This window comes from Lissotriton vulgaris, chromosome 6 (assembly GCF_964263255.1).
Source record: "Lissotriton vulgaris chromosome 6, aLisVul1.2, whole genome shotgun sequence".
NCBI lineage: Eukaryota > Metazoa > Chordata > Amphibia > Caudata > Salamandridae > Lissotriton > Lissotriton vulgaris.
In genome coordinates this window covers 1219322575-1219346587 of record NC_141694.1, presented here as the reverse complement: position 1 = coordinate 1219346587, position 24013 = coordinate 1219322575, and the positions used below count along the sequence as shown (strand labels likewise).

The window sequence follows — 24013 nt, the reverse complement described above, 5'->3', positions numbered from 1 at the left end:
AGAGCCGGCCGCGAGGCTAATGGAGGAGTAGACAAAAGCTCATCGCACGCGGGCATACGCCCACTATGCATGGGAGGTAGGTAGCAGGCAACTAGCCCAACCGTAGTATACAGCCCAACAGGGCACATCTGTCTCAGAGCGAGACAAAGGCCAGAGTGGCAAGTAGGAAGGAAGAAAATAGACGGAGCAAGAGAATCTGTGGTCAGAGAGTAGAGAGAGGGGAAGGGATAGTGGCTGTGGGTGGCGTGTCTGGGGGCAAGGTGGGGGGGGTTTACGCTGCAGCGCGGGACACCGTAGTGTGCCTAACACTCAAGGACACAGCCTGGCAGGATCCACAGGGGCAATGGCGTCCTCAAAGAGGCGTAGCGTGCGGAGTCTAGGGGGCATGTGTCGTGCATGTTGTACCGAACAGAGGTATCGCACTAGGGGTTTCCAAACTGCTGTAAAGCGTGTGTCTCTCAGCTGTAGCCTAGCCGTGAGCTGTTCCAGCGCGAGTACCTGCCAAAGGCGTACAAACTAGGATGCTATGGGCGGCGCTTCAGTACGTTTCCAATACAGGGCTATGAGTTGCTTAGCCGCACCTAGCATGTGGAGTGCGAGTACCCAGTCGCTGCGGGTAAGTGCCTTAAGTGTGCTAGGGTAAATGCCGAGTAGTATTGTGGACACTTCTTCAGGCATGGGGAACCCCGGAGAATATAATTTTTATTTTTAAATCAATTTCTACAGTCTAATAAATTGTATTTAACTGTGGAAGGTAGTAACCATGAATTCTCCAACATGTCTAGGTAAATTTCACCTTCAGCTATCACATTTCTCGCCACTGATTCACACATGTTCTCGAACCACCCAACTACTCGTGTTATGTTATGTTAGTTCCACTTTTATAGCGCACGACTCACCAGGGGGCATCTCAGCGCTGATAAAGAAACCTGACTGAGAAACCAACCATAAGAAATTAAAACCGGAAAGCTTTTAGTTGTTTCCTAAATGTGGTGTAGGTGAAGATCTCACGCAGAGCAATTGGTAATGTATTCCAGTATATTGGAGCAGGGTACGAGAAAGCTTTGCCCCCTGTTCGATTGAGACATATTCGGGGCACCTGTAGAAGGGCTAATGTACTGATCTAAGGTTTTGGCAAGGTACATGTTTTATAAGTTTTCTTTGCAGATAGCGGGGACCTTTGCCATTCGGGGCATTACATGTAGGACCGCTTCCTCACTGGTAACCAGTGTAATTCTCTCAACAGAGGGTCAGAGGGTGTGTCTGCCGGGCAATTCAGAATTATTCTTGCCGCGATGTTCTGAATCACCTGTAGCTTAGCAAGCAAGGTCTCTCCTACTTCGGCCAACAGAGCGTTCCCATAGTCCAATCTGCTAATCACCATAGCTTAGACAAGGGTTCTGCAACAGTTAATGGGCAGATAAGGAAAGATCCTGCGCAAAAGATGCAGGCTGTAGTAGCAAGAGCTAGTTGTGGCAACAATATGATCTTTCATAGTTAATGTCCGGTCAAGTTTTATCCCTAGATTTTTTACACTTTGTTTAGGCATAGGAACTACTCCCAATTGGTGGGGCCACCATTCATCCGACCAGATGGTTGAGGCTTTCCCTATTAGTATGAACTCCGTTTTTCGAGGGTTCAGCTGGAGGCAATTCTCAGTCATCCAGCTGGATATTGCAAGCAATCCGGCAGTAAAACAAGTTTTCTCTGTTTCCAAATTAGGGCCAACAGTGAACATAAGCTGAGTATCATCAGCATATGAAATTATTTCAAAACCGAATTGCTCTGCAAGGGGGGCCATATATATATTAAACGAAATCCGACTTAAACAGGAACCCTAGGGTACGTCCTGTTCCAGGTGAGTTTTTCCTGAAAGATAAGGCCCTAACATAATAGTTTGTTGTCTGTCTGACAAGAAGTGCTACTGCCATTTTAAGGCTGTACCTTGGATACCACAGGCCTGTAATCTTTCCACAAGCTTTGAGTGCAAGATGTTATCAAAGGCTGGGGAGAGATCTAATAGGATCAGTACTATTGATCCTCCAGCCTCCATTACCTGTCCAAGAGAGACAGTCACGGCCAGAAGGCAGTCTCTGTGCTGAACCCTGGTCGAAATCCCGATTGCGAGGGGTTCAGAATTTTGTTGGTTTCAAGATATGACCCCAACTGCCTATTTATTAAGCTTTCCAATTGCTTACCCAACAGGGGTAGCAGGGAAATTGGACGATAATTGCGTAATACTTGTGGGCCAGCCGAAGGTTTTTTAAATATCGGCCATACATAGGCTTCCTTCCAAATTGTGGGAATAGTTCCTGTTTGTATTGAGCAGTTGAAAATATTTTGAATTCCAGGAGCGCAGCAGGTGGCTAGGAGATCATCTTCGGGGCATAGGTCCCGAGGCGATCCGGATTTTGCTGTGGTCAGGGAGTTAAGTACCTCCTCTAACGTAACCATTGCGAAGCAGTCCATAGTTCCTGGATATGACCTTATCTGGTTCCCCTAATCTAGTATTGGATTCTGAGTTCTGTAAGGCAATGGCTGGGAAATTAGCATAGATGTTAGAGATCTTTTCCTGAAAAAAGACCGCTAATGGATCACAGAACTCTTGGGATTCCACTGGGGATTGTCTACAGACTTGCGGAGTCACGAACTCTCTTACTACATTAAAGAGGGCTTTTGAGGAATGACTAGTGTGTTCTATTAGGTTCCTGATAAAAGTTTGTCTGGCCATTTTTATGTTCTGGTGGTAGCTGGACAAAGACTGTTTATACAGTTGCCTATATTGGGGATCTTCACTACTCCGCCAGCGTCTCTCCAGTGTTTTACATTTGGATTTTTCAGCTTTTAAGTCAAATGTGTACCATAGAACTGATGGACGCTGCTGTAGAGAGCCATCATTTTCGGGTGGAATTACTCCGTCCAGTGCTATCATGAAGGTGGCATTAAAACCTTCCAGCAGCTTATATACTTCCAAGTCACTATCTGGTGTTTTAAGATGAAATGCCTCGCTGAAAGCTTACAAAGTAAGATCGCGCCATGGTCTGCCCACCTCTTTTTTCCGTACTATGATCACTGCTGAGGTCATCAAGCATGGCAATTGACTAGAGAACATGATCAAATAATGGCCTGTCCATGTTAGAGGACCCGGAGGGTCGCATGCCAAGTGGTCTGTTTTTGAGAAAATTAAATCCAGCGAGTGTCCAGCCAGATGTGTTGGGCCGTTAACTATTTGGGTAAATCCTATTAGCTCTAGACTAAGTAGAAGTTTGTTAACTTAGGGGTTGGTGTAATCATCCAATAAAAGGAATGTATTTGATGCTAGAACGTACATAGCTATTTGTTCCACCAATTGATCACTAAAATTGGCCCTAGATCCTGGGGGGCGATAGATCAATGCTCCGTTCCAGCTGTCTGTTGGTGATATGTGGATCTTAAAGATCCCCAGTTCCATACTGCTGTTAGTTACGGTGGAGATCCAATTCACATTAAGGGAATTTTTAGAGGTAATGGCAATGCCCCCGCCCATTTTTCCTTCCCTAGCAAGGTGTATACATTTGTAGCTATCTGGAATATCTAGATTTATCAATGGGTGATTTGTAGAGTTAGTGACTAGTAAGAAGGGAATTGTGAGTCTCTTCGATGGTGAGGTGGCCTCTTGGAGGCTTCTTGTGGACCCTACATGCACCTATTGCTCAACAGGGTTAGGCGGCACCTAACACTCGGCAGACCCCCCAGACAAGCAACTGACTCTGCCATCTTGAAAAAATTGCATAGGATAGGCAGCTTAGGCAGAAGCCATCTGCCACTTCTTCACAAATGATTAGCGGTGGCATGGCATTCAGCTACAGCCATACTGCACCCTCCCACATGATTTTTTTGGGCAGACAAAAGAAGGGTTGGGCCAGATATGCAGTATTCTGATGTGTGAACAAACAATTAAATTTCTATATTGCAAAAAACAATGTAGCTTCAATTACTTAATCAGTCTATCAAACTAGACACGAACTGGCCTGTGAAAACTGATAATATGGCAAGCAGTATATTTTTTAAGAAATCAACTTTGGTTTAAACGTTTAGATCTTGCTGCCAGAAACTGAATTGAAATGTACCTGTAACTTGCTTATCTGGAAGGCAGGGAATTGGAATGGCTGCTCCAAACTTAGCCAGTAGACGCTCGTATAACCAGTCAAAATGCTTATACCTGTGGTTTACTGTTCGGTTAGTGCTCTGTAAAATAAAAATAAAAGAGACTGTATGAATACCTTGAAAATTTCGTAGCTACAAATAATACAAAAGTCATGGAATTGATCAAATCCCATCACTTTAGAAGGTGTTTGTGCACCAAACGTTGACATTGTGTTAGTATTCAAATTGCATTTTCACAGATTGTCATAAAACTATTATCAAAATGATATAGCACTGCAAACCAAGACCAGACTTTTTAACACTAACTTAAAATCGGTCCTTCTGTATGGAGCAAAAACTTGGTGAACAACAGTCACCATCACCAAAAAAGTCCCGACCTTCATCAACACCTGTGTGAGGAAAATCATCCAAATCCGCTGGCCAAACACCATCAACAACTACCTACGACAACTGACTTTCCAACTCCCTAGTTCGTGAAGAAATCATGAAGAGAAGTTGGACCTGGATAGGTTGCACTCTCCGCAAGTCTGCATCAAACATCACCAGGAAAGCCCTGACCTGGAACCCTCAAGCGAAAAGGAATAGAGGAAGGCCAAGAAACACTTGGCACCGAGGCCTCGAGCCTGACCGCAAGGAGATGGGTTATACTTGGAGTCAGATTGAAAGAAAAGCCCAGGACAGAGATGCCTGATTGATGGCCTGTACCCCTCTGTACTTCATTGTTGTATGTCTTTCATTTAAATACAAACAATTCTATGTCAGGACCGGAGGTGAGGATTAGGCTGTTCTTTCTTCACTGAATTTTAACCAGCAACCAATAAACATTTTTTTGAATTATAAAAACTTCATTTCCCATGAGACATTGGGAAAGAAACAAAAAACAGTCTATCCAATCTGAGGTCAGCACATCACAGAAGACGCTCTTTCCCGTTCTTTCTGCGCTGCTCCAGCAGCCTCAGTTGAGTGCTTTCAATTGTTCTGCTTCAATTCTTGCTTGTATGCTCGTTTGCACACTTATTGTGTGTTTGCCTGCACTCTAATCCATGTTAATATTGTGCAGCTCACTGTGCTGGGGTTAATTAAACGTTTTTCTTTCCTCTGCGCGTCTGCGGGAATGTTCTTGCTCCTACGCGGCCCCTGATTTTATCTTAGGCCCTGTTTGAGCGGTCCGGTCAGCTGGCTGCTAGAGGGCCAACACATAATAAACATTGCACTCTCTACGCCCCGGCGGCCACTGAGTCAGTTTCACTAGTTTTTATAAACACAGTGAAGCATGACTAGCCACTTTGGCTGGGGATGTTTTACAAGCTTTTTTCAGCCACATTTGCCTGAAATTTGGTAAGAAGCTAATTTGAGCCACAGAGCCTCCACCTGGAGACAGAACACCCTTGTGGGCAAGGCGCATTTGATTGTTGAGACATGTCCCAGGCAGACATAATTATGTAATTAATTCCCAGTAGATTATTAAGGAGTATCTTGTCCCGAAGGCACGTCAAAGACTATTTTACAGTTGCTTCAGCTAATTTCACATGAGTGCCCAGCTAATATCACTCTCTATTTCAAGGGTTAATACATAATACTTTTTAAAGCATGCATGATTCTGAGGAGTATATGGAGGAAGAGGAAATTACCTACCTCCCAAGAGAGGATACCTTCTGTCAAGTTATTGCTGCACCCACCTTTAAAGCTGTGTCTCAGGTTGTTGCGCCTTGGAGAAGAAAATTCTCCACATGGAAGCTCAGTGCCATCAACCCCTAGCACAGAGGGAAGACTCATCTGGACCCCAGGTCCCCCTAGCTCTAGGGCAGCCCTTGGCACCAATGGCATACACTAACCACAACACGAGACGGCACTGAGGTCGATCTTGTCGCCTTTGCCTGCCTCTAGAAGCCTTCATGGAATCCCAACCCCCACTCCCTGCTGGCCCACAGATAACTGGGACTCACGGCACCTCGTAAGGTTCCTCTTTTCCCCTTTCCCCGATCCCTTGAACGGGAATAATTCCCCTAGCATATCAGATGGGGAGGGTGAACGGAATAGGCCCTGGCACCCTTTTGGTGACGCTACTCCGGATACTCCGGATACTCCTTCCCATGCCCCCGAGTCTGATATGTTGGATCCCGACGATCTGATGCACCTGTGTTCTGCAGAATAGTCCTCAGCGCCAAAAGTGGCTTCTTATGTAGTCTATAAAGAGTTAAGTAGCTGCCTTAGGGTAGAGTGTCCTCAGCATTCCCTGGAGGACAAGGTCACCCTCCAGATTGACATTTGTGAGGGACCTTAAAAAACCAATAGACTGTTCCTGGTGCTCATGCCAGGATATATTATCAGATGTTGCAGGTCCCCTGTCCAAGATCCTGGACATAGCTGAAGATGCCAAAGCGTCTGGTACTCTAATTTTCCCAGAGCCATTGTCTGGTTGGGCACAGAGGGCTATGATATTCCTAGTTAATGTCAACTGCATGATCTTTATAGAGAGACACAGATCCCTTTTGAATATGATTGACCTAAAAACTCAGTGAGTTGGCAACTTCCCAAAAGAGTCCTACCGCATAGGGGATTCTCTTTGGAGATCCCTTCCTCAGCAAATTGGGAAAATTCGTTAACACATTTAACTCCCTTGAAAACGCTGTAAAAAGGATTTTTACACCTCATGTTTTTGCCAGTGCTGGTTGTGGTCAGGGGTGCTCAAACGGTCACTCCTTTCATCAAGCCTCAACAATCTTCCCAGGAGATCAGACTTGGGGGCAGATTCGTAGAATTCCTTCACAACTGCGAGGCTCTTATGTCCGATGCATGGGTTCTTCAGACCACAAGTGGTTTCAATATCAAATTTTATGGCTCTTTGTACCAACCATACAGACCAAAACTCATTCCCCTTTCAACCAGCCAAATGGACCTGGTAGATGCGGAGATTGGTCAACTCTTGGAAAAGGGCTCAATCCTGTCGACGCTCTTACACCCTCAGGGTTTTCTCAGTAATCTGTTTCTGGTGGAAAGGGAGATAGGGGTCAACGCCCCTTCATCAACCAGAGAGAATTCAATATGTGGCAGGTTTACCACAACTTCAAGATGGAGGGCAGCCATCTTCTCAGGGATTTGCTGCAGGCGAACGACTGGACGGTGAAACTGGATTTCAAGGATGCCTATCTCACAATTCGTATCTTCCCACCTCACAAGCGATTCCTGCAGTTTCAGTGGAGGTCTCAAATCCACAAATTTATCTCCCCTACTTTTGGTCTATCTTCCGCTCCATGTTGCTTCACCAAGGGTTTGGAGCCTGTTGTAGAACACTTGAGGTCCTGGGGTGTCAGTCTAATTGTATACCTGGATGATATGCTCATTATGGATCAATGCCCAGAGCGCCTGTTCAATCTTCTACAGCAGACAATCAATCTTCTAGTGTCTCTGTTTCCTGATCAAATGACTGAAGTCTTCTCTGACTCCAACCCGATCTTTGCAATTTCTGGGGTGTGTGGTGGATTCAGTCAAAGCCACCCTAACGCTTCCATCTTGGAAACCTGCCATAATAAAGCACAAACTGTGGAAAATTCTGGCCAAACCATCGACTTTCCTACATCAACTTTCCCACATAGGTGCCTCATGTCCTTGTCCATACAGGCCATTTTTCCAGGCCCCACCACTACCAGGTGCTGCAACGCCTCAAGTTTTTTTTTACCTCAAAGGGAGTCTCAATTATTTTCAGTCTGTTCCCCTCTCGGAAGAGGTGAGAGAAGAACCGCAATGGTGGATCTTCCATATGGAAGCCTGGAATGGGCACGCCATTTTCAGCTCCTAACCCAACCTCGTATTGAGTCAGATGCAAGAGGTTTGGGTTGGGGAGTTCTTTGCAGGGAATTCTCCACAGGAGGAAAATGGTCATCTACAGAGCGATCCCTTCACATAAACTGTCTGGAACTGATTGCGGGATCCTTTGCAGTGAAGTGTTGGACTAAAGACTAGGTCTAATGTTGTGTCCTTCTCAAAATGGACAATGAAGCGGCAGATCGAACACACTCTCAGACTTGCCTCGAACATTTAGGACGTACTGCCTAGCCAATCAGATCTCGGTCTCGACAGAATATCTTCCAGGGAAATTTAATCAGGTGGCGGACTGGCACTCCCGGCACTGGTAGGATGCTAGGCTATGGAAATTACACACACACACAGGTGTTTCAGGGAATTCAGTACAGGTGGAATCCCTACACAATGGATCTGTTTGCCACTCGGCTAGACCATCACTTTGATAGATACTGCAGCTGGTGCCCAGATCCAAAAGGGGTGAGACCAATGCTTTTCACCAGGATTGGATTTTGCCATGATAATGAGACTGTCTATCCCAATTCGGTGACAGCAAACGGATCTGGTGGTAATCACTCTGATTTGGAGATCTGAAGCTTGGTTTCCAATGGAACTTTCTTGAGATTTTTCCAATCCTTCTACCACTATTTCCGCATCTACTCCGGAATTCTCAAGGGAATCCTCATCACCTGGTCCTAGCATTTGGTTTGTCTCATGGCATGGAGGATTACTGGATGTGTTGGAAAGTCCAACGTATTTCAAGGAAGCGGTCTCCTTGCTTGCCAAAGATTGGGCAGATAGCATAAATAAAAGGTACCGTTAGGCCTCGTCCCGATGGTTGGGTTGGTGTCATCAACTGTATTTGGATCCCGTGAGGTCAAACGTTGTCTACATTTTTAAATCCCTTGCCTCTACAGCTTCAAAGGGTTTTGTATAAAGGTCTACTGATACCTTTCTATTGGCTATTTTGGTAGGCCATTCACCACTGCATGAGCATCCAGTAGGAGAACATCCATTGGTTTGCAAACTTCTTCTAAGCATTAGACTATCCATTCCTCCTAAACCCAGGTACTCTACATTATGGGACATAAATAAGTTCCTGCACTTCTTTAAATCATGGCCTTTGAATAAATACTGATCAAGAAAACAGATGTAGGCAAATTTAGCTACCTTGCTGTGTTTGGTGTGCTGCAGCAGAATCTCAGATGTGTGAGCTCTGGATTTAGCAGGTAGAGTATATATTCCGGAGGAAGAAATCTTTTTATGTTTCCAGGAGAACAAAATGCAATTTAAAAGTTGTTTCATACCTGATTTTTCCAGATGTTCCAAAGTTGTGCGTTGTAGGTAGTCCACGACAGTAAATGTTTGTCCACAAGGTGAGCGCAATTACTCCTTGTCCTCACCAAACTTCACAGAGCGGTTTCCTCCCATACCATTGCTAGGTGGGTCAGAAGGGCCATGCAAGAAGCTGGTATTGACACTTCCAAGTACAGAGCTCATTCGGACAGATGGGCCATGAAGTCCAAAAGTCTTCTCTTTGGGAGCTTGTTTAGAAGATATCCTTAATGAAGCGGACTGGTCCTCAGATTGTAATTTTAAGAGTTTCTATTTTAAACCGGTTCCACACCTGGCATCTCTAGTGGTGGAAAATTTTCAAACTAGCCTAATCCTCGCCTGACATAGAATGAAAAATGTCCTAGCTATCACAACAGACAGTTTCAATTCCATTAAGGACATTGTGGTGAGGATTAGCCCATCCTTATTAGAATTACATCTTTGAACCCACCCTTTGAAGGGGTTAACTAAAGATGAGCTATTTTGACATATTTATACATTTCAGGTAATTCTGCTGGTTTGATTTTGCATTGTTCTAGTGTTAGCTAACATTGATCCCATAGGATTTGTCTTGTTATTTCACTGTCAACTTGCATTTTATGATTTCTTCTTGGAAACAATGAATTATAAAAATGTAATTTTCTTTTCAAGAACAGACTCTACTAAAAATGACGGAAGTCCGGACTAATGGGCTGTGTTCGCAGGAAGGAAAATGGGGATAGGGTGTCTGCTGGAGGTTCTTCAGTGATGTGCTGACCACGAATTGGATAGAGAGTTTTTTGTTTCTTTTCTAATGTCTCATGGGAAATGAAGTTTTTACAGCTCAAATACATTATGTTAAATGGCTGCTGGTTAAAATAAAGAAAAGAAAAACCAGCCTAATTCTCGCCTCCATGTCCTTAATATAATTAAAATATTCTGCTACAATAGCTAGGAAATGTTAAATTGTTGTTTAAATAATTTAATTATTTTTTAATTGGATGATCTTTTTCTTAAGACTAAAATGTACCTGAACCCTAATCTTTGTTCAGTCATTTTAATGTATGCGACTCATTTATTCATGGTAATTTTAAGGTATTATTGAACAAGTTACTTACCTTCGGTAACGATATATCTGTAAGAAACATTAGTTAGTGTTAGATTCCTTACCTTAGAATATCCCCAGGCGTCAGTCTGGATCCGGAAACTTTTGCGTAGCAGTACCCCTGCGCGTCGGTAGGTGTCGTCTGCAGGCGTCCCCTGCGGCTCCGCGTCCGTCGTCGGCGTCGTGCGCCGTGATGACGTCGCTGGAGTATATAGACGCCGCCTCCGCGCGCTGACGTCAGTTCTTTGTACACAGCTTTTCCGCGCCAGGAGACGCAGAGCCATGAGAGAACCAACACTGGTGCCATGTAAAACTAGGGCCCTGAAAGGGATGTCCTTAACCCTAGGTATCAGTTCGCAGAACGGGGCGGATGGGTGGGTTCGGTAAGGAATCTAACACTAACTAATGTTTCTTACAGATATATTGTTACCGAAGGTAAGTAACTTGTTCATCTGAAAGAAACACGTTAGTGTTAGATTCCTTACCTTAGAATAGATACCCCAGCAATACCAACCCCGGTGGTGGGTCTGCGAACCAATACATTCCTACACCAGAAAGTCCTGGAGGACAGAACGGCCAAAGAAGCCATCCCTCCGGACTTGACTGTCCAGGCAGTAGTGCCTCGCGAAAGTGTGCAGCGAGGCCCACGTAGCCGCCTGGCAAATGTCCTGCAAAGGGACTCCCCGGCCCAAGGCAGTAGTAGCCGCCGTGGCCCGAGTGGAATGGGCCCTCAGCCCAACAGGAGGCTCCTTTCGAGCCAAAGAGTAGCACGCTTTGATGCAGAGAACGACCCATCGAGAGATGGTCCGTTTATGGACCGCCCGTCCCTTCTTCGCACCCACGTAGCCAACAAACAGTTGGTCATCCACCCGGAACTGGCGTGTGCGATCCATATAAAATGAAAGCGCACGTTTTGGGTCCAGACGATGGAGCCGCTCCTCATCCTTTGAAGGATGCGGAGGCATGAAGAAGGAAGGGAGGGTGATGGACTGCCCGATGTGAAAGGCCGAAACAACCTTGGGCAGGAAAGAAGGTCTAGTCCTCAGAACCACCTTGTCAGAATGAATGGACAAGAAAGGAGGTTTGACAGAAAGAGCCTGGAGCTCACTCACCCTCCTGGCAGAGGTGATGGCAACCAGGAAAGCCGTCTTTAAAGTCAGGAGACGGAGAGGGCAAGAATGAAGGGGCTCAAAGGGAGCACACATCAGAAAGGTCAGAACCAGGTTCAAATCCCACTGAGGCATCACAAACGGAACAGGTGGAAACATGTGAGTGATGCCCTTCAAGAATCGAGTTACAATCGGGGATTTGAACAAAGAAGGCTGATCAGGAAGCCTTAAAAAGGCTGAAAGGGCAGAAAGGTAGCCCTTGATAGTGCCCAGAGCAGAGCCCTGCTGGGCAAGAGAGAGAAGAAACATAAGAACCTCGGAAAGAGGGGCAGAGAGTGGATCCACAGCCTTTGCTGTGCACCATGCCACAAATCTGTTCCACCGACAGGCGTATACCGACTTAGTGGAGGGACGCCTGGCTGCCAGAATTACATCACAGACTTCAGGAGGCAAGTCAAATGGCCTCAACTGCCGCCGCTCAATCTCCAAGCATGGAGGTGGAGACTGGACAGGTTCGGGTGGAGAACCGTCCCCTGCTGCTGCGACAGAAGGTCCTCCTGAAGGGGCAGGCGGATCGGGGGACCGACTGACATGCTGAGTAGCTCGGGATACCAGTACCTTCGAGCCCAGTCCGGGGCCACAAGGATGACTTGGGCCCGGTTACGCCTGATCTTCTTCAGCACTCTGGGCAGAAGTGGTATAGGCGGAAAGGCGTATAACAGACCGCAACTCCACTCGCGCCGAAAGGCGTCGCCGTGCGAGTGCCGTCTTGGAAACTCCAACGCGCAGAACTGATGACATTGCGCGTTCTCTTCTGTGGCGAATAGATCTAACCAAGGCTCTCCCCATCGCAGAAAGAGACCTTGCGCCACGTCCGAGTTCAGACGCCATTCGTGATCCATCGAGCACCGACGGCTGAGTTCGTCCGCCCTGGCGTTCAGGGAACCTGCCAGGTGTTGAACCGTCAGAGTCACGCCCTGACGTTCCAGCCATTGCCAGAGACGCAGAGCTTCCTGGCAAAGGGTCCACGACCCCACTCCGCCTTGTTTGTTGCAGTACCACATGGCGGTGGTGTTGTCGGTGAACACCTGCACCACACTCCCGTTGATAAAGGGGAGGAATGCTTTCAGTGCTAGACGAATCGCCCGCAGCTCCAACAGGTTGATGTGGAGCCGGGACTCCGCCGGAGACCAGATGCCTCTGATCTCTGCCTCTCCCAAGTGGCCACCCCAGCCCTGGAGGGACGCGTCCGTCACGACAACGTGCTCCGGTTGGGGAAGGGAGAGGGATCTGCCTCTGACCCAATCGCGGTCCGTAAGCCACCACTGCAGTTGTCTCGCAGTGCCCTCCGAGATCAAGACGTGGTCGGACAAGTTGCCCTGATGCTGGGCCCACTGAAACTTCAGGTCCCACTGCAGAGCCTGCATCCGCCACCGGGCGTGATGCACCAGAAGGATGCAGGAAGCCATCAGTCCCAGCAGCCGCAGCGACAACCTGACCGAAACCCGGGATAGAGGCTGAAAGATGGGAATCAAAGCCTGAATATCCCGGACCCGCCGTTCCGGAGGATAAACCCGAAACTGCGCCGAGTCCAGAACCGCTCCGATGAAAAGGAGCTTTTGAGAGGGACACAGGTGTGATTTCGGCACATTGATGGAGAACCCCAGGTCGTGCAAGAGGTCTGCCGTCATCTGAAGGTGGTGGACGACTGTCTGGGGCGAGCCCGCCTTCAACAACCAGTCGTCTAGGTAGGGGAAGACTGAAACCCCCAACCTGCGCAGATGGGCTGCGACCACCGCCATCACCTTTGTGAACACCCTTGGGGCGCTGGTAAGGCCGAAGGGAAGCACGATAAACTGAAAGTGCTCCTGGCCTACCGTGAACCGCAGGTAACGCCGGTGGGCCGGCAGGACGGGGATGTGAAAATAGGCAAGTCCAACGCTACTATCCAGTCTTGTGGGTCTAGAGCAGCCAAGACCTGAGCTAACGTCAACATCTTGAACTTCTCCTTCCGGAGGAAGCCGTTGACGTTCCTTAGATCCAAGATAGGACGTAGGCCCCCTTGTCCTTCTTGGGTACCAGAAAGTAGTGGGAATAGCAACCACGCCCTACTTCTGGCCCAGGAACGCGCTCGATGACCCCCTTGGCCAAGAGGGCCATAACTTCCTCCTGCAGAAGTGTCAAGTGGTCCCCCGACACACGGTGGTTCTGCGGTGGCATGGCTGGAGGAGTGGTCTCGAAGGGGAGGGAGTAGCCCCTTCGGACGATTTGCAGCACCCACCTGTCCGAAGTGATCGTGCGCCAGTGAGCGTGGTGATGGCGAACCCTGCCACCCACTGGCGTCACATGGGGCCGAAAGCACGGACTAGGAGGATTTTGAGGCAGATGCTGCGGGGGGAGGTGTGGTCTGACCCCGCCGTTGTCCCCGACCGCCACCACGGCGGTTTCCACGGCCGCCACCGCGTTGAAAGGATTGTTGCGGCGCGTGGCTGGCAGCACGTGTGGGGGCGCCCCTTCCTTGGCCACGAAAGGGACGAAACGAACCCGGTTGCTGACGCTGGGTCGAGAGACCCAAGGACTTGGCCGTGACCCTGGAGCCCTTGAAGCGTTCCAGCGCGTGGTCCGCCTTGTCACCGAACAGGTGACAGCCATCGAACGGCATGTCCATCAATGTATTCTGGATATCTGCCGAAAAGTTGGCGGATCTCAGCCAGGCGTGGCGACGAATCGCCACCGTCGTTGACATAGCTCTGCCCAGCGAGTCGGTCGTATCAAGACCACATCGTATCGAATATTTAGCTGCATCTCGGCCCTCAGCCACAGCCTGACCGAGTTTTGCCCGCACCTCCATGGGGCATTCTGGCAGCAGTTCCGCGACCGTATCCCACACAGAGTGGGTGTAGCGGCCCAAGAGGCAAGCGGTGTTGCAAGACCGCAGGCCCAAACTAATGGACGAGAAGACCTTCTTGCCAAACTGGTCATACCTCTTGGATTCCCGGTCGGGCGGGGCCGACGGGAATGCGGACTGGGAGGTCGAGGCCTGGATCACCAGACTCTCAGGAGTGGGGTGGGTAGACAGGAACTTGGGGTCGTCCGGACAAGGACGGTGGCGCCTGGCCACGTTCCGATCAACAGGCGCACCTGAAGCGGGCCTGGACCACGTGCCCAACAGAACGTCTGACAAGGCTTCATTAAACGGCAGCAGTGGCTCCTGTGGGCATGACTGCGGTTTGAAGACCTCAGTGAGGATGTTAGGCCTCACGGCCGCGACGGGGAGCTCAAGGTGTAAGGCCTTGGCAGCCCTCATCAGCACCACTGAATATGCAGCTCCCTCCACCGATGCCACGGATGGAGGAGAGATCAAACCAGGGTTAGGAGAGTCGTCCAGACCACTGGCATCCCCCAAGTCACCTGTCCAGTCCGGGTCATACTGGCACTCGCGTGACAGAGGGTCCTCGGACCCCTCCCAACCTTCACCGAACTCTTCATCCTCTCCGTATTCGGAGTCAACGATGTAGACCGGCTCCCCGGGGTTCATGGGCCCCACCGGCGCCGAGCCCGGCGTCGAGCGACGCCGGTCCGACTCCGCGTCCGGCGTCGGGGAAGGTAAGGGGACGGCGCCGCCCGGAGCCGGCGCCGGAGCCCCGTTGCCGGCCGGAGCCGGCACCGGAGAACCGGCACCGCGCGGGGACGGCGTCGGGGGTAACCCCAATGGTAACGGCGCCGGAGAGGCCGGAAGACCAGCCGGCGCCGATCCCGAAGGCCCTTGCGGCGCCGGGGTCGGAGCCGTTGGCGGCGCCGGGGCCGGAGCACCCGACGGCGCCGAGGCAGGGACACCCGAACCGCTAGGGTCCCCAGACGGTGGCACTGGGCCCGAAGGCGCCGTAGGCCCCGTCGGAGAACCGAGCGCCCTCATGGCCATGAGGAACGCCTCGATCTCCTCAGGCGTCGCGCCGTGCCCAGGGACCGGAGGGTATGAGGCAGGCCGCGCCGGCGACTCTCGCGGAGCCGCGGGGTTGGGGTCACCCGAGCCCTCGGCCGCATCGCGCGAGCGTCGGGGGGAGTCGGGGGTACGATGACGACGCCCCGACTTCTTGTGCTTCTTACCTGATGAGCCTGACGAGTGGTGTCGACTTCCGGAACGCTCGGCGCGGCTCCGCGACCGCTCCCTCGAACGCTCTCTCGACCTCCGGCCGGACCGGGACCGCTCCCGGTCCCGACGTGGGGCCGACACCCGGAGCTCCAGTAGCTTGCGGGACCGCTCACGCCTAGCCTTGTTGGTGAGGGCCCCGGCAGTCGACGCAGGAGTCCAAGTCGTGGTCGGGGCCCAGACACCGGAGACAGAGGCGGTGATGGTCTGTGACCGACATCGTGCGCTCACAGTCATCACAGTGCTTGAACCCAGGCATCCTATCAGGCACAAAGAGTGAAATAACAATTCGAAAAACTTGGTCAAAAGACCGGAGTACTGCTCTTCAGATCTGCGTCCACTGGCGCGGAAAAAAGAAGAACTGACGTCAGCGCGCGGAGGCGGCGTCTATATACTCCAGCGACGTCATCACGACGCCGACGACGGACGCGGAGCCGCAGGGGACGCCTGCAGACGACGCCTACCGACGCGCAGGGGTACTGCTACGCAAAAGTTTCCGGATCCAGACTGACGCCTGGGGATATTCTAAGGTAAGGAATCTAACACTAACGTGTTTCTTTCAGATACATACAATACCTCATGCCTTTAACCTAATGCTAATCATATCCTTGATACTTGTTTCATTAGTAATTGTATCAACTGATTATATTAAGATGTAACTTAATAAATCTAAATTGGTTAGTTAGTATACTGGGGCTATCAAAATGGAACACAACACTGTTTAATTAATTAATTAAATTTATTAAAATAAATGTATTTCTTATAACACAGAGTGGGGAGTAACCCCGGAATCCCCTTTGGCTTTTTTTTATTTTAAATCAACAGAATAGTTATATATGCAGGTTAATAAATAAGCTTAAAAAATGAATCCTACCAAGGAGGAGACGGACAAAACACAGTATTACAATGGGAGAATATTTGGAGACAAACTGGCTACTTTATATCCAAATTGATTAAAAGAAAAGATAGGATATTAACAATGTCATATAAACCACAAACAATATTGGAGCTAAAAAAACAAACTTCAAAATCTCCCAGAACCTAAATATGTGTGAGACAGGCAAACAAGAACCAACTTTTCAGCTGCAATAAAAAGTAATTAAGGGAGTATTAAGTAGAAGTGAATGAATCGGTATGTGAGACACATTTGTTTGGATGGATGGATATTACAACTCAGCTTTGGTTGAATCCGCTTTGATGCAAGAAATCAAAAAATGATTTTTTATTGGAATTGTGAGTGTTTGAGGTGAAATAATTGCTTATTTAGTGTAATTTGTGTTTTTGTTCTTTCATGAAGAGGCAGTAAAAACACATGTTCCTGAAGCAGACTGTTCATATGTTTGAAATGCATTTAGTGATACGATTTTAAGCATCAATTAGTTTAATAAATGAAGGCTATTGGATGCATTGAACAACTTACAAAATATATTGATTGACATTAGAAATTGAATTCAACTGATTGAACTGTAAGTGGGTTACAAATAATGATTAACCTTTTGAACGTTTAGTTAATATGTGCTTATCTTATGTCCAACTTTGAGGTAGCTAAGGAGCATAGCTGTAGTCATCACAGGAGAGACCAATATATCAATTGGCATCTCAATCTAGTGTTGATATTGGGGAGAAAGCCGACTTCCACTGTGCCTCCTAGATAGTGCTATGGAGAGGTACTGGTCCCTGGAAAAGTCAGTGGGACTGCTTAGCCTTGTTTGAGACAAAATGAGTTACTTACCTGTAACTGCAGTTATCCAGTATTGGTGTCTTTCATAGATTCACATGCCTGAATCATTCCCCGTCGTCGGGATGGGAGTCCCCGGTACATAAAATAGTAATGTCCTATAGACATATATGTAGAAAAGTAGGCCTAGAGGACTCACCTTTGTAACATATCCATGTCCTTTTGTAAAAAGGACCAAACTCTGGAGAACAGCCAATCAGCCATCACCTCCCTCTAGAACCATCCTGGCAGGAGCCTCAGTCCCTCAGATTTTCGTACGCACTAAGCTAAGTAGGCGTGACACTGAGAGAGTTAGGTGAGTCCTTCCAGGGGAGGCGGGAGGGTTGCATGTGAATCTATGAAAGACACCAATACTGGATAACTGCAGTTACAGGTAAGTAACTCATTTCTTATCCAGTATTATGGGTGTCTTTCATAGATTCACATGCCAGAATCAGAGTAGCAAGCAATGCAGAGTGCACGTTTCTGATGGAACAGCATATACAAGTCCTTAGATAAGACACATCATGCGAGCATGAACCATCATTAGACATCCACAATAAGTATTACTAAAGAAATGTGCATACCCGAGTAGGATGGAGGGACGGAGGAAGGCTCACCTTACTGAAATAGATGGCGTAACACTGCTTGTCCCACTGCTGCATCATTCATCAGCTCCGTATCCAGGCAGTAGTGCCTAGTGAAGGTATGCGGCAACCTCCATGTTGCCGCTCTGTAAATGACAATGACTGGCACCCCTGCAAAGAGAACCATAGAAGTGGACATAGCTCTCGTGGAGAGCGCTCTCACTTTGGAATGCAATGGCTGTCCAACTTGGTCATGATAGAAAGCAATGGCTGCAGAAATCCATCGGGAGATGCTCTGCTTGGCAAGCGGTAGACCTTTCCCAGGTCTGCTGTAAGCTACGAATAGCTGGTTAGATTTCCTGAATGTTTTCATTTTGTCAATGTAAAACTGCAAGCATCGCTTGAGATTCAAAGAAAAACAGCGATCTCTCAGCTGCCGTGCTTGGATTTGGAAAGAAGGAACGCAGAACCACAGGTTCATATAGGTGGAAGTCCGACGGGACTTTTGAGATAAAACTAGGATTGGTTCTCGGGATTACTCTGTTGTTTTTAAACTATAGAAAAGGATCCTGGATTGAGAACGCATGTAGCTCACTGACCCTCCTTGCAGATGTGAGGAGTGCTGTGTTCCACGAGACATACTTGAGGTCAGCTCTGTGTACTGGTTCGAACTGATGTTTCATGAGTTGGATAAGAACCACATAGAGATGCCAGGTAGGTGGCAACATCCTTACTGGCGGGAAAGATCTGTATAATCGTTTTGGAAATTGCTTAATCAACCCGCTTGACCAGAGCGATGGACTCGTTAAAGTTCTTTTATAACGAGATATTGCTGCTAAGTGTACCTTAATGGAGGAGTGGGCTAGGCCCCACTGTGCCAGATGTAATAGATAAGGTAAAAGTTGCTCCATTGATGTGGAGAAAGGCCGAATTCCGTGATCTGCACACCCAACACAAAAGCGCTCCCATTTCAGGGAATATGTTTTGGTCGTGCTATCCGCCCTTGCTCTGGCAAGAATGTCTACAGTCTTGTGGAATATTCAGATTGTGGAACTCTCTGAACTCAGGAGCCAGGAGGCTAACCTGAGAGACTTCAGATCCAGATATTGAACTTGATTGTTGTTCATTGTAAGCAGTGATAGATAATGCCGCAGGTGGACCGGCGGCTCCAGGGATAGACGGTGGAGCTCTGTGAACCAATGTTGCCTCGGCTAAGTTGGGGCTATTAAAATTAGAGTACGAGGCTCCACCTAAATTTTCCTGAGGATTCTAGGAAGCATCGGGAATGGCGGAAAGGTGTACGCAAAGACTTTCCGCCATGCAATGGAAGATGTGTTCCCTAGAGACCCTGACTAGGGATGCCAACATGCGTAGTGTGGGCATTTGGCGTTCATTCTCGTCGCAAATAGATCGATTTGCGGCGTGCCCCCATCCAAAGTCTGGTCGATAATTTGTTGATCTAGCTCCCACTTGTGTGACAATGTTTTCTGTCTGCTCAGCACGTCTGTGAGCACATTGTCCGTGCCTGGGACATATTCCGCCCTTAGGGTTATAATGTGGAGTATGAGCCAATTCCAGGTTTTTTTTTTGTTTCGTTTTTTGCAACTCACAAGAGTGTGTCAGCGAGCGTGGCCTTCCCTCTTTGTTGAGGTAGTGCTTGGTCGTGGTGTTGTCTGTCCGGATGAGCACCAGTGAATGTTTTATTCCTGGCAGGAAAGCTTGAAAACCAGGAAGACCGCCCGCAGTTCGAGCAGATTGATATGTGTAGAAGAGTAGGGTCTGCAATCCTATGATCACCCCAGATTTTTTGCTTTTTGCTTCACTGGTTTACGACTTCTCTGGCTGTGGGCCTGCTAATCAGACCCACAGCCTTGCTGTTCTCTCACTAATTTGACATGTGTACCTTAGGTGCATTTACCAATTGGTACTGGGCCACCTTATCAGACCCTGTAACTCAGGGCATAGGTGTACCCAGGGCCTACCAGGGGCTGCAGATTGTATTATGCCACCCCTGGCTGGCCACCTAAATCTGACACAACTGGCTGCATGACAGCTGGGGCAAAGTGGTGTAATCACCCTTTGCTGTAGATATAGTATACCTATATCTAACCCTCAAATAGACACATGTATTCCTATCAGTCACTCCTATGGCAGGCCTTGACAATCCTGAAGGCAGAGTGCTTGGAATTATGTGAGATAGTGCTCTGGCATGAGCTGAGCCCGTCTGCAGCTTGCGGAACCAAGTCCTAATAGCTGTTCTATGATAACGCGTACCATATACTCTTAAGTGCATTATAATCCTCGCGGTTATTTGCTATCTTTGGTATCGCTTTATCAAAACATGTCGAGTAAGGTGTCATACGAATTGGAATACTAACCCCTTGCCAATTCTGGCGACGGGGTTAGCATCCCACCCTTCTAGAGGGACACGACATGTATGTAACTGTGAACCCCGGTTAAAGTTAACTCGAGCCTCAGCATCACAAAATGGATGCTGCCACCACAGACACAAGTCTGACCCCCTGCAGCTGGGAGTCCTTCCAGCGAAGGGAGCTTGGACAAAGGGTTTCCTGTCAGGGGCGGTGCTAGCACCATCCCAGACAGGGTTTTGTGTATCCTAGGTAGGCAGGGCTGAATAGGAAGGTGACTGCAAGTGGCACCCCGGTGCTCACTGTGCATCTGCCAGTTTGAACCGGTTCCAGGGGCACACCAGCCCCTAAGCTGGGGAAAGTCCGGCATGGGAGAGGGGTGTAACCACCCCCCTTCCTGGTCCCACCCATGGGCAGGACCTAGTCCCGTACCAGCCCCTTTCTTTAGTATAAAGGTGGGAGCGGGGACCCTTCCAGATCAGATCATCTTTGAATCCTGAAACTACTTTCTACGAAAGGAACTCAAGACTTCTTCTCAAGATTTCTCCCTTGTGGCTAAGGAGTAGTCACCCTGCATCTGCGGGCACCAACTAAGAACACTGCGGTTTGCTGCACGTCCTTCCTCCGGAATCCGACCGACCAGCACGACGAGACCCGGCTTCCCTGGCACCTCTGACCTCTACCTACATCATCAGCCCAGCTGAGATCCGTGGGTGTGACGAGACCTCGAGGGACCGGCCATCTTCAGAACTGCACGACGCTTATCCAGCACGACCGACGAGGGATCCTCGAGTGAGTGCTTTGGGGTTTGAGAAGCCCTAACCCTGAGCAGCTCCAGCACCGAAGTTCAGCCGCCCAGCATCCACGAGATCTGCGTGGGGCCCTTCTGCTCTTTGCTGCTCACCGCGTTGTCCGGCTACTTGCCTGCTGGCTTGTAGCCCTCTTGACGACGAACGACAACACTTTCCTCGCTGGTCTGGGTGCTCCAGACTGGCCCTTGCTCCCCTCCCACAGAGGAGCACCCCGGACCCTCCTGGTCCACTCCAGACGCCATTTTGAGTCCACCGCGTGGGCTTGCATTTGCCAAGAGTTGTTGCCCCAATCCTGGGTCCAGCGACGTCGACAGCAGATACCATCGTGGGACAGCTCGCACCTCCATCCTGGTCGCCGACAACGCCTCCTGGTCCGAGAGACTGCAGAGCCCAGCGTCGCCCACTCACCTGGTCGAGGTGACTTCGTCCGGTGCCATCCAGGTGCCCATCTAATCACTGGCTAGTGATTCAGAACTTGGTCCCCTCTGCTTACAGGTATCCTCCATCACCGATCCAGGCTTGGATCACATCGAACTTCATCACTGGTCGCCTGCCAGCAACTTCTTCTTTCAGGCTCCATAGACTGCAACAAGGATTCCCGATGTCTTTTCAGCCCTATGCAGCCGCAGCCCCTGGGCTAGGTAACCTGAGCATTCCGGTGCTCCAGCATAGCTTAACTATCTAAGTGTCCAGATCCTTTTTCGTTTCAGCTCTACCTAGTCGGATTCGTCCGATAACACTAACTTTACGAAATCTAGCATCCATAGACTTTGTCCTGCATCCCGCGTGAGAGTGCACACTCTGCACCCGATCTCCCTAGGCCTCCTGCTCGTAATCTGAAGGTTCAGTAGTCCAGTCCTAGAGATCGTAAAGCCTTTGAGACTAGTTACTTACCTGCTAGTATTTCGCATTCCACTTTTGTAGTATATGGTTTCCCGTGCCCCTCGGGCATTTGCGTAAATTGTGCGACTTTCAGAATTTCTTTAAGAGCTTTGTATTGTGCTTAGCGCCCTGTCCTCAAAGAGTCCAGGGCTGTTGTGTTCTAAATAAATATACTTTTATTTTCATAACAACTTGTGTGGTGTCCTTTCACTTGGTTTTCAAGGGGTATATGTGATGGTATAACAGCTGGCTTAACACGCCCTCTACAGTTTAGCCTAAAGACTGCTCTTGTCCATGCTACTAGGATAGCTGGTCTAAAAGGTTGACTTACAACCAATCATCATTAAGGGTCGTTTGGAATGATACACAGGGATCACTAGAATAGTGAGCACTACATATCAGGCCAACTTCTCATATTGGTGGCAGCGGTGGGATTTGAGCTTGCTGTTGTTTTACCACACGTATCCTAAGAATATCATTTGAAAATCACATAAGTACCCAGGTACATATAACTTAGCTTAGAATACTCTGAGTTTTACTGAACCAGCTGTTGTAGTTCAACAGGGCCTAGCACACCCGGACTACAACTCTTAGCAAGGGATCAGTAGGCAAACAAACAGTGTAGGTAAGTGCACCACTTACACCTCACTAGAAAAGCATGTCAGACAAAGGAGGGAACTCAGAGGCCCCCCTTGTGTCAGTTGACCCTCCACAGGTCGTCTCAAGATATGCAGCTCTTAGCTTCCAGGAGATGAGACAAGTGTGTACCTCCAGGAAGCTAAAACAGGGTTCTAACCCTACAATTCCTTTTCTGATTGGTCTCTTAGAGACTTATGATGCCAGAAGGACTGCTAACACAGACCCTTCTAATCCAGATGGGAACACGCCCCCCTTAGAGGGAACCCTTGGGGACCCTGACATCCATCTCAATGGAACAGTTAGTGAAGGAGAGGAGGAGGATCAGGAAGTGTCAGGGGATGAGGCAGACAAGGGTCAGGTAGAAGTCCGTAGACTCACCAGGACCAACTTAAGTAGGCATGAGAATGGATTTGGGGGACCCCCAGGGCCACTCTCAGGCAGACTTAACATTGGGAATGGACGAGTTAGGTCTCTATCTAGAGGCTCTAACAGATCCATTCGAACCAATGGCTCTCAGACCTCTTCTCACAGAGGGATGACATCCCCTCAGAGAAGAGAGCATGAAGCTAAGATGAGGGAAGTCAATCTGAGGATTGAAAGGGAAGAACTTGCCCTGGCCAAAGAAAGACTTGCCTTTGATAGAGAGCAGAAATTGAGTGGGGTAGACCCCACTGGTGGCAGCATTTTACCTCGAGAGAAGGACACGAGTTTAGACACTAGGCACCTGAGTAAGATAGTGTCCCCCTTTAAAGAAGGGGATGATATCCACAAATGGATAACTGCTTTGGAGAGGGCCTGCACTGTCCAGTGCGTCCCCCAGAGTCAGTGGGCAGCTGTCTTGTGGCTCTCCTTTGAAGGCAAAGGTAGAGATAAGCTCCTCACTTCTAGAGCTGAGGATGCGAACAATTACCAAGTCCTGAAAAATACACTGATAGATGGATTTGGCTTAACCACTGAGCAGTACAGGTTGCTGTTCAGGGATAGCCACTCAGTCTCAGAATTGGTCTGACTTTGTGGATTGTGCCACTAAGGCTTTGGAGGGCTGGTTGCTGGGCAGTAAGGTTACTGATTACACAGGATTGTACAATCTGATCATGAGGGAACAGATTTTAAACAATTGTCAGAACCAGTTGTTGCATCAGCACCTTGTTGACTCGGATCTGACCTCTCCCCAAGAATTGGGAAAGAAGGCAGACAGATGGGTCAGAACAAGGGTTAAGCAGAACCAGGGCCAGAACCAGGGTGGTCAGAAGAAAGCAGACCAGAAGGGTAACAATAAGAATGAGCAAAATTACCAGAAGTCTTCGACAGGCCCCCAACAAACCAAAGAGGGTGGGGTCAGGCTTCCCAGCAGAAAAAGAAGACTCAAGAAGGCCAGTCTA

The 24013-nt window shown here is 48.8% G+C and overlaps 1 protein-coding gene across 2 annotated transcripts in view; it reads right to left on the bottom strand.

The window, feature by feature from the left end:
* The window catches only part of SNX9 (sorting nexin 9), a 798250-nt gene that overhangs the window by 268811 nt on the left and 505426 nt on the right, over nucleotides 1-24013 (bottom strand). For both annotated transcript variants that reach the window (XM_086927315.1, XM_086927314.1), the window contains one exon: nucleotides 4110-4227. In XM_086927315.1, the coding sequence (XP_086783441.1) occupies nucleotides 4110-4227 (118 nt within the window). The remainder of the gene's footprint in view (nucleotides 1-4109; nucleotides 4228-24013) is intronic.